This window comes from Setaria viridis, chromosome 3, assembly GCF_005286985.2.
Source record: "Setaria viridis chromosome 3, Setaria_viridis_v4.0, whole genome shotgun sequence".
Taxonomy (NCBI): Eukaryota; Viridiplantae; Streptophyta; class Magnoliopsida; order Poales; family Poaceae; genus Setaria; species Setaria viridis.
In genome coordinates, this window is record NC_048265.2 from 19983699 (window position 1) to 19994593 (window position 10895).

Below are 10895 nucleotides of genomic sequence, written 5' to 3' on the forward strand. Positions count from 1 at the left end.
GTTAACAACCATAGAAAAAGGCGAGAATTTAGTTCGGCGTACTTGCATTGTGTGCCGGACGGGGGTTGAAAGTGGTAAATGACATAAAGCGTTTTTGCTAAGAGGGGCTTGCCGGGATGACGACGGACACTCATCGCTCCGAATGGGGACGGCGGAAGAACGGCACCAGCTCCGACCATGAACCAAGCCGATCTTACACTGCACACAAGCTGTTCTGATCAAAGAAAAGAATGACTCCCGTTTTTCTCTCCCGACGGCAGGAACTGCATCTACTATCTACTCTCGTCTTAGTTCAGGGGAGACTATGTGAGCAATCCTAGCACTCAATCCTTTTTGATAATGGATTAGTTCATTATTCAGGCATCTACATCAGTGCGACTGGTCATTATTACAAAAAGAAACAGCATATCATAAAAAAGGCACTCAATCCTTATGTGACAGTATTGCCAAATGAGGTAGGATTCTTAACCCTAGCACTCAAAACGAGTGGTTTGGATTCTCTAGCGTACGTCAAGATGACTTTGAGTCGCTGGCACGTAGGCCTCACTGCCAGAGGGCCCACCTTGACATACGTTTGGAGATATTGTTGGATCGTTCCCTAGCATTCGATTTGGATATTGCCATCATGTGTAGCAATTTGCCTTGGAGATGTCTTCTTGTTCATAAATAAATGTATAGGATTTCTCTTGCATGGAAAGCCTTCTTTTCTAGCAATGTGCTTTTCCAGCATGCAATTCAGTTAGGGTTTGGGTTTTGGTGGTTGAGCTGCAGTGCTCCCTCCAATATTTGGGCATCAAGAGATGGACAAAGAAGCAAAGTAGTGTGGAGGTGGTGAAGGATGTGAGGGTGGAACGGCGAGGTGGCCTGGTGGCGACGTGATCAACCGTGGCTGGTTGGATAGTGCTGGAGTAGGGGTTTCAAGGTGACTACCTTTAGCGCTTCAGCGGTTTGGTGAGAGCAGGAGATAATGGAGATAGGAGGAGGTAGACAGATTAGACGTAACACAACATGTAAGCTTGCCATCATAGAAGAAGATAAGTGGGAGAGATTGAGATAGAAGACATAAACTCAATCCTTACTTGCCACAAACAGTATTTTGCCAAATAAAGTAGAAAGGAGAATCTTAACCCTCAACCAAGTAGTAGTAATTCCGATTCTCTAACGTCTTGTTGGCATGTGGGTCCTCTCGCTATGATCCGATATGTGCGACTCAAAAGTCAAAACCGCCGATCGATTTGGATGTTGCCAATATGCACAGCGATTTGATTAGGATATTTTTTGGATGTTACCAATATGCATAGCGATTTGACTAGGACATGTTTTTTTCCTTTGGCATGGCCTTTTCGAGTGAGTCTGCTTCTCCAATGTGCAATTCAGCAAAGCTGTGCGTTACGGTGGTGGTGGCGGATGCGAGGCGGTGGGGATGTGGTTTAATTTGATGGTGTTGCATTGGGTAGGGGCTTCAAGGTGATTGCTTTAGCGCATGAGCCCTGAGCGGTTGGCGGCGGCGGTAGGGAGTTATTGGAGATGGGAGGAGGTAGGAGAATTCGGAGACATTTCATGACATGTAAAATTGCCATCATACAAGAAGATAAGTGGGGAGAGAGATACAAGACGTATAGTACATGAGAATTTGGTATCCGATTCGCTAGCTCAAAAATAATAGTAGTCCTATAGGCGCTACCGCGCTAGGAATGCTTGAACGTTGCCCCAACAGCCGCAATCAAAATCATCCAAAGCACAACTTGTTGGAAGCAACTATAGCCTATACCAGCAAAAAAAACACTACACCAGTCGTCGACGATCGATCAAAACGGGAAGCCACCATCTACCACAGGTTTGGTTTCGACGCGTGCCACCACAGTGATGTCAATCCTGCACCAAGAGTGAACCGGCAAACAATCTCAGCATCAGAAAATGAATGGCGAGGACAGGAGCCTGCGTGATAGCGCCCTGATCCAAGCACGCTAACGATCCATCTTTTCTTTTTTTACCTGAGGCGAGGACGGCCCAGCGAACCGCGGCGACGGCGCGCGGGAAACGGGCGGCGGCGCCCGAGGGTGCCGCGTCGGCCGAGGAGTCGCAGTTGGAGGTTGAGTTCCAGTCCCCGCAGAGGCACAGGTCGGTGTGGCTCTCCATGTCGTGGCCGCACGCCCCGCCCGTGGCGCGGCACGCGCCGCAGAACCCGCGGTTGGACTCCGGGAGCGACCACGACACCCGGATCCCGTACGCCCACCCGGTGGCGCCGCCCACGGCGCGCACAGGCGCGAGGCTGTACGCGCTGCTGTACCCCTCGCACTCCAGCCGGGACACGTTCACCGCCCGGATGGCGGCCCAGGGCACCGCGCAGCACTCGGGCGGCGCGCCCACGGCGTCGCCGTACGCGTCGTCGCCCGGCGCCCGCCGCCGCCCGTCGCCGGCGTAGTAGTCGTCCCACGCGGGGCAGGCGAGGTAGTCCCCGCACCCCATCCCGGACACGTTCCGGCACGGGAGGTGCCGGTCGGGGAAGCCCTGGAAGAGCGGAGAGGTGGCGCGGCAGCCGAGGAGGAGGAACGCGTTGTCCGGGTCCGGCGACAGGTACGGCTCCCGCCACGGCTCCAGGACGAAGCCGTTGCCCCGGCCCGCCGGGGTGCGGTCCAGCGCGCGGCAGTCGGACATGGCCGGGTCGTGAAGGGTGAGGCCCCGGTAGGCGTAGTCGACGTCGAGGACGCGGTAGGAGCCCGAGGGGAGGTGCAGCATTAGCGCGCCGTTGATGCAGAAGAGCAGGTCGCGGAGCCCCGCGTGGCCGCACCCGGGGTGGAGCGCGAACGGGTAGTCCACCGTGATGTTGCCGCAGAAGGACCGGCACGTCGTGATCGGGACGTTGGCGGCGGCGACGGGAGCCGGCGGCGGCGCCACGGTGCACGCGCATAGGACGAGCAAGGCGGGCAGCAGGTGCGAACGCGGCGGTGCCATTGCCGCCGCTGTGCGCGCGCAATGCAGCTGGAAGTGAGAGTGGCGAGAACTGAGCAACACCCTGCGCTGGGGAGAAGAGTATATGGCATGAACCGCGACGAGGCTAACACAGATCGATTCCTTGCTTTCTCTTGAAGAAGAGCTGGGAGGCATCATTTGCTTTTCTTTTCCGGCGCTTTAGCTTTATCTATCTTTTGATTTTAATTCCACGCTCTTCATCCCGGATGCTTTCCGCTTCTTGCTTTCTTTTCCATTTCGTTTGAACACAAGTGTGGGGGCTGGGGAGCACGACAAACTGCGAGTATTCAAATTATCGGCGATGATTCACGTACGTATTAAGCGTGCATCATACTATACATATATCCATTTCGGCCCATGTAGCAGTGTTTTTGCCACTGCTTGAGCAATAAAAGAAGACCACTGAAGTTCGAAAAAAAAAGAAAGATAATTGAACACTTAAGACTCCATAGTTGGAATCATTTAAAAATAAACAATAAAATCTGTTTGAAAAATGGAAAATATATCATGAAATATCACATATACCCTAGAGGAACAATTGAATTGTATTGTAAAACAGTGATTTATACTGTTGGTGTTGGGACAGTAAAAAATAGTTCAAAAATATAAAAATAGGAAAAACTGAATAACTGAAAACATTCTGAGATACCATAGACATGCAGAAGACAATTGAATTGTTCGAATTTTCAAAAACTTGAATTGTTCTATCAGGTGAGGACAGTTGATTGTCATTGAAGCAATCTGTATAATACTTATTTGACCATGAAGACCAGAAACAACAAAAAACAAGCAGAAAAAAGAAGGAAAAGTCTTCTTATGGGCTGTACCTTGCGTTACCTGCGCGCTGAAGAAAGAAGAGGAACAGAAAAAAAAAATGCACCTGTGCCACTAACACATACTGGCTGGTGCAACTGGACCACGAAATGGCCTGTATCTATTGACTTGTTAGCCCATAGGCCACATCGTGCAGGATGGGTTCCTCACAAAATGTCACATGGATGGGCCTGTGCCAGGCCCATATTTCTAATGGGCTTGACCCAACAACAATCCAAGTCTCCCCTATCCCCACCAAAATTCTCGAAATCAGGCATGTGGTCCAATCCAATTTCCCAACTCTTCCCCTAAGGTGCCGCCTAAGGTGCGGGTGTTCTTGTGGCGGGTCGCTCAAGACTTCATGCCTCACCACGCGAACCTACATCGCCAACATATTGAGATGACAGCCATTGCGAAGCATGTGGAACAACTGAGGAAACTTCTTACCATGCACTAGTGGAGTGCACACTAGCTCGATCGTTCGAGCAGAAACTAAAGGAAATGACAAGGATCAAGCTACCACGCTTATGCCCGAGAACATGGACAGTGGGCATCCTAGATGATGGACTTTGCCGAGAGGAGGAAAGAGGAGTTATACTCTGTGGAATGTGGTCCCTATGGAGCTCACGCAATGATCGACGCCACGGAAAAACGCCGATTGAACATCGACTAGCCACAGATTGGGTGTTGGATGCTTGCCTCTCTTTAATGACAGACCGGTTTGGGGAGCGTATCCCTAAACCTCGTCATGGGTCGGAGACATGGCAGCCCTCGCCGTCTGTCACACTAAAGATCAACTGTGACGGAGCGTTCTCTGCGAAGGACTTCTCAGGAGCTACGGGTGTGGTGATACGACGAGCGGATGGTTCTTTTCATGCAGCTGCATCTAGATGGCTACCGACAGTTGCATCAGCACTAATCGCTGATGCAAAAGCTTACAGGGATGGCCTCCGACTAATGCATGGGGCGGGCAGCGCGCGAGTGCTGGTGGAAACTGACTCCCTACAGCTGGTGACGCTGTGGAAGAACAGGAAGAACCAGAGATCACAAATCGATGTAATCCTCGACGACATTGAAGAGATAGCGGCGCCCCTGGCTTCCTTCTCCTAGAGTACACTAGGTGTTCTGCAAATATTGCTGCACACATGTGTGCTAAGTTAGCTTCTCTTGATAGGCCTAGTTATGTTTGGCATGACCAGCCTATGATCTTTCTCATGTACTGCTTACAGAGTGAATGTACCACTGCTGTTTAATGAATGAAAGCTTTGATCCAAAAAAAAATGTCACATGGATGGGCCTGTGTCAGGCCCATATTTCTAGCGGGCTTGACCCAACAACAATCCAAATCTCCCCTATCCCCACCAAAATTCTCGAAATCAGGCATGTGGTCCAATCCAATTTCCCAACTCTGCCCCTGTGCCGTGCCGTGAGGATCTCGTCGCGGTCGCAGCAGGCGCCCTCACCCGATCCGCGCCCACGCAGTACGCACGAGGCACGAACGCGCCCCCGTCCCACCCCCACCACACGCGGAACGCAGCAGACCAGCGCGGCACCGCAACCCAGGCCAGACGGCAACCCGATCGCTCGTCGGTTGTGCCTGCTGCGTGCGGCGTGCCTGGCGCCCTGCCTTGCCTCGGCCCCCTTCCCCGTCGCGCCTCTCGCTTCGCCCGCTGTCTCGCTCGCCCCGTCCCGTCTCGCTTCGTCTCCATTTCCTCCCCCACCCCAGCGCACCCGCGTCAACCAACCAAACCCTAGAAGGCTCTCTCGGCTCTCGCCCCCCGTCCCCGATCCCTCGCCGCCTCCCCGATCCCTCGCCGCCCGCAGGCCAAAACCCTACGCCTCTCCCTCGCCGCCGGGTAAGCTCCTCGTCTCCCCGCCCCTTCCCCCTCCCCTGCTTCTCCCTTCCCCTTCTCTCCCTCTGATCCCTCGCCGGTTCGATTCGATTCGGGCGTGGCGTCCGGTGGCCCCACGGTTTGATCCGCCGGGGCGCGGGAATGCCGCCGCTTGTGGGAGCGTGGACGGGCGCCGCGTGCCCGTGGAATTTCGCCGCGGGACGGGTTGGCTGGCGCTAGGGGATCGCGTGATTCCGCGGTGGGCACGGCTGTGGCGGGCGCCCCGAGCGTGCATGGGCATCGAGCAACGCTTCGCGTCGAGAATTTCTGGGGAATTCGATGGGGGCGAGGTGGTTGCTTGGTTGGATTGCAGGGCGATTGTGCTGTAGGGTTTCGTGAGAAGAGAAATTTTGCTTTGTTATCTTCTGGCTGATGATTAGGTCTTGGAATTCAGGGGATGAGGAATGCAAACACTGTTTTTCTGGAGGCTAATAGATGCCAGACGCTCTAGCAGCCAAAATTATCCAAAATTCTGGTTATGCTTACTTTTAAGGTTCCTGTTTTGATTCGATAATCCGACAAAAAAGGGAACATAAGCGAATATACTCGGAGCCAATCCTATGAGTCGGAGTTCTCGGATTATGCAACTTTTATAGTTTTTTTTGTTGCTATGCGCGCAAGGTTGTTCTCTGTTGCTTGATTATGGGACATGGGAGATCGAAACAAGCACAATTTTCTTGCAGATGGAAAAACAACTGAAATTGAACATCATTAGTGGATATAGGTTGCATGTTCAATGGAAGTGGAGCCAAAATGTGTCTGATTTTAAGTTGCTTTTTGCCGTGGGAGATTGGGCTAGTTGTCGTGTAGCGAGCAGCACGACACTCATGTATGATCAGGTCATCAGGCATCTTTATTGCTTTTAGTCTAGCTGTGATGGATAATGTTACATCGTTGTTGTTTCCTTAACGGCTGTTTGAGTTGGCATTCTTGTTTGACATTCTTATATTTAGTCAGAGACGTGCACGTTTCTGTAGTTTTCAATTTCAGTTAATTTTTTACTTGAAGATATTGATATCCTTTATTTGTTATGGTTGAACTTGCCTCATTTGCCAAGAGGAAGATAGTTACTGTACATATACTTTCTTGTAGTGCTAATTTTTTCTTCAAATTTTATTACAGGTAAAGGCAGTGTAATTACTTGTCTAAAATGCCGTCTGCATCCAAGTCCAAGTCGAAAGACAGATCAGCTGCAAAAGTTGCAAAAGAGCAACCTAAGGTTGCTGGAAAGCCAATGGGGAATGGTACACTTGTAGGTTCTTACAACAACCTCTCTGGAAAGTTCCATGTTCTGGAACCATCAGCCTCTTTGTTGGGTAGCCAAGGTATTGATAAATTCAGGAATACAGATGAAATAGATGAGCATTCTCGTAGCTCCCATGGTACAGGGGACTTCGATTGTGCCTCCAACAATGGTAGCTGTTCTGGTGAGTCAGAAGATCCAAAGGAAAAAGCAACCAGTACTGCGTCTCGAGTGGACTCCGTACCTGGGTGTGATATTGATAAACGTGAGAAGATCAGACAAAAGAATGAGAAGAAGCATCAAAGGCAGAAGGAGAGGCGTGCCCAGGAATTACATGAGCGATGCAAGGGATACCTTATGTCCAGAAAGTTGGAGGCACTCGCGCAGAAGCTTGTTGCGATGGGTTTCTCAGCAGACCAAGCAACGATGGCCCTTATACAGAATGAGGGTTGCGTTGAGGAGTCTGTTACCTGGCTCTGCAACTTTGATGGCAGTGAGGAAACTAAGCAACAACTTGCAGCTGATCAACAGTCTGGAGTTAACTTGAAGATTGATATAGCTGATGAGCTTGCAAAGATTGCGAGCTTGGAGGCGAAATACAAGTGCACAAAGCAAGAGGTTGAAAGGGCAGTTGTTTCCTGTGAGGGTGATCTAGAAAAGGCTGAGGAGGTCTTGAAGACACATAAGCAAGAATCAGCTGCAGTACCACCTAAGCCTGAAGGATCTGGCGATTCAAGTGGCTTGCCTAACAAGCAGCAAGTCGTACTTGCGCAGAACCCTGCAAGGCCTCAAACAAATGGATTTTCTTCAGTAGGAGTTCAGCAAATGAGGAGAGAGGAGAAGGACTTAAACTATAAGCTTTTGATGAATAGTAATGGTCCAAAGGAGTCTGCAATTAAAGGCTTCCAGCCACTGGCCGCACCAATTAAGCCAGATATAGGCCGCCAACAATTTGTTCAACCTGAGAAGAGGCGTCTTAATGCCAGCTCGGTTCCATCAGTTCCTTACGTGGCATCATCTCCTTTGCCTGTTACAGTACCGCAACTGAAGTCAGACATGCGGCATGTGGCAGGAGGCAATGAGGTGAAAAGTGCAATGCCCAATGGAACCTTGCGAGAGTCAATAACTGTAATGCAGCGTCCTCAATCCGCAGGTACCAAGCAGAGCCTACCATCCACCAGCCATAGTATGTTTGCATCAGAACCATCTTCGAGGGAGTGGTACTTAAATGGTGCATCAGGTGTGGATATGATGTTGAATGGTGGCTTGGGGCATGGACTAAGGAATATGAGTTTGGACAATGTTAGTTCTGCCAGGGCATTTGGACATACAAACCATCAACAAAGTTTTGTCTCCAATCCTATAGAGATTGCTGCCAATGGTTGGGGTGGCACCTGGAGTTCTGGAGGTACATCATCTTCCCGTTCTGTGGCGTCATCACTCGGGGCATTTAGAGGGTGGAACTCATCTGAATCCTCCTCTACATTGTCTCATTCTGATTGGAGAACCAATGGGCTTGCACCGTATGACTACACCTCAGTAGACTGGAGCGTCGACACAACGTTGTTGAACCCAGCAGCAAAGAGCGAGCGGCTGTCGGACACATGGTCAACCATGTTCATGGGCGGCAGATCCGCAAGGGCACCTGGGAACCTGACTGGTGCAGGCATCGCTGGGTTGCATGACAGTAACCATCCAATGGATCCTGCTCCATCACCTCGTCCATATGATTGGCCTTCTTTCTGCAGGGGAGGATCTTCCTAGTTCCCCCTACCCTGTAGGTAAGAGGCCATTGAATAAAAAAAAGTAAAAGATGTCATTTGTTTCTTTTCTTGTTTTGGTCTCAGTTGCAGTTGGTTGGAAAAGTTTTACTTTGTGTATCGAACCGTGCTTGTGTATCTTGACTGTTGGCCGAGATAAGTCATCTTTCTGCGAGATCATTGTGCATGAAAAATTAAGGGGAAAAATTGGATCTGTCTTGGCCGAAATGCAGGAGTTCCCTTATTTATATGCGTATAGTTACTTAGTGGTTCATCATCACAGTTTTGCTCCATTAGCCCATCACTATTCTTGATTCAAGTACAGCCTCTTTTCTGGGGTCATTCTAAAGAGGCACTATTTTTTCTTGATTTACTTGTGCTTAGGGTTTTCGTTGAAACTAGCATATGAACTTCTTTATTTTCCAGAAAGGAGGTAAAATAATGTATCTAGCTTATATTAGAGTTATGTAGGATAAACCTGTGTTTTATCCACCTGGGGTCCTGTGCTGTTATTTTTCTCCCATGAAATCTAGGCAGTGGATGAGCTACTTTTTTTTTTTTTATCTTTGGGGTTTCTCAATTTTCTTGCGCCTTGGGTGTGAGAAACTTTCATACGAAAGCAGAGCTTATACTAAATTAATTGCATTACCCTGTGAACTATGGGACCAGACATTGCATCCTATTTAGTCATTTAGACTTAGTAGATGTGTGAAGACATCACAACCATTTATTACTGAATTCTTGTATGGCCATCTTATTCATTACTGAATTCTAATGTACTCCGGGATTACTGGTGTAATTAGCATACCCAACCTTCTCATTGACTGTGGTGCTATTACTGGAACTGAGGTGTTTTTTATATATATATTTGAACTGGTGCCTTTTGCTGACTAGAATAGATATAGGTCAGTGTCTAGTCAAGTTTGTTATCTTTGTGGGTACCTGCTTATCAGCGTGTCCAACAATATGGATGAATGATGGTGGCGCTGCCTGTCTTTTGCTAATTGCATTCGTCATCTTTTTGCTTGCCTGCAACTTTCCAAATTATGCATGCACAATGGTATGGATGAATGGTGCTGCTGCTCTAAAGTCTTGATGGGATGAGCTTGAGGTACACTATTCTTTCTTTATATGATTGCTACCATGTTTTCTCTTGGGTGTACTTGATGTTGCCATCATGGGTTGCCTAAACACTAAAGGCATCAGAAGGACACACTGTGTTTTGTGCAAAGGCTCATTTGGTTTGCTAACCGGTAGCTTATGTTACAAGATTGTTCAATTTTCAGTTCGATAGCTTGTGCTACTGCCGCCTTTGTGAAATCTCTCTGCCGTGCACTTGATTGCAACTATCAAAGCTTCTTTTTCTGTTTGTGATTTTTGTTTGATGCTCATACATAATGATGTAAGAATGTGTTTGAGCGAATAGCTCAAGATTTTCAGGCCAAAGCTACATCCCCCACTGTTTTGATACAACGTCAGTGTTGAACTGGAGTGCGCAGTCCCTGTGTGTGGGCATGCTAAAATTTCGCCGGTGGTCGTTGGGTAAATCTGTCAATTTGGTTTGGATGGCAGTCGTACCATCCGAAAACCGGTGCGGCCACCTCGCTCCTCCTGAAAGAAGTAAACATGCCCGAAATATGCATCGGCTGGTGAAGCAGCATCCGGCCTGAGAATAAACCGTCGAGCCAAACATTCCGCCCGTTCTGCCAAACCTGCCGCCGCGGCCGGAGACACCGCCGCATTCCCTTCACCTCCCCGCCAAGTTGGCGGGGCGCCACTTGACGCGCCGAACGATTCGCACGCTGCTCGCCGAAGCGAATGCGATGTGCTCAGCGGACACGGAGGCGTGCATCTAGCCCGGCTCGCGCCGCGGCCGTCAAGGCGTCAATCATGGCCCCCATTTTTCTAGTAACCCCGCGTCTGACCAGACCCATGCTCGTGTTCATAGGGGGCGGCGGTTCGGCAGGCGCGCACGCGCAGCAGGGATGCCGGGGCGGCCGCGGTGAGGCGCACGTCCTTTCACGTCGCCGCCCGCCCGACGTGCATCGATTCGGAGTTGCAGTAGGGGAGGACGCGGCTGGGGGCGCCAAATATTCCGACGCGGCAGCGCCGAGCTCTGTCTCTGCGGGTGCATGTCGATGTCCCGTCCAGATTATTCGAGTTGGACCGTGTTATTCGCCTACCCGCTCCGTTCCGGCATGGTCAGCCTGTTCA

General features: G+C 50.1%; 2 protein-coding genes across 2 annotated transcripts; one reads left to right on the forward strand and one right to left on the reverse strand.

Moving 5' to 3' along the window:
• Positions 1-1538: 1538 nt before the first annotated feature.
• LOC117850906 (uncharacterized) lies at positions 1539-3071 on the reverse strand. Its single transcript, XM_034732795.2, has 2 exons — positions 1995-3071; positions 1539-1875 (listed from the first exon to the last, which is right to left on the reverse strand). Exons 1-2 carry the CDS (start codon positions 2953-2955, stop codon positions 1829-1831), a joined length of 1008 nt encoding a protein of 335 aa, XP_034588686.1. The 5' UTR covers positions 2956-3071; the 3' UTR covers positions 1539-1828.
• A 2382-nt stretch (positions 3072-5453) lies between these two features.
• LOC117849742 (uncharacterized) lies at positions 5454-8856 on the forward strand. Its single transcript, XM_034731407.2, has 2 exons — positions 5454-5642; positions 6801-8856. The coding sequence occupies exon 2, from the start codon at positions 6829-6831 to the stop codon at positions 8683-8685; it is 1857 nt and encodes a 618-aa protein (XP_034587298.1). The 5' UTR covers positions 5454-5642; positions 6801-6828; the 3' UTR covers positions 8686-8856.
• The last annotated feature ends 2039 nt before the right edge of the window (positions 8857-10895 follow it).

What these genes read in the sequence shown, in the direction of transcription:
- LOC117849742 (XM_034731407.2), top strand. Translation starts at nt 6,829, where the DNA reads ATGCCGTCTGCATCCAAGTCCAAGTCGAAAGACAGATCAGCTGCAAAA.
- LOC117850906 (XM_034732795.2), bottom strand. Translation starts at nt 2,955, where the DNA reads ATGGCACCGCCGCGTTCGCACCTGCTGCCCGCCTTGCTCGTCCTATGC. An exon ending in CTGGGCCGTCCTCGCCTCAG is followed by an intron (nt 1,876 to 1,994) that starts GTAAAAAAAGAA and finishes CTCTTGGTGCAG; the next exon opens with GATTGACATCACTGTGGTGG.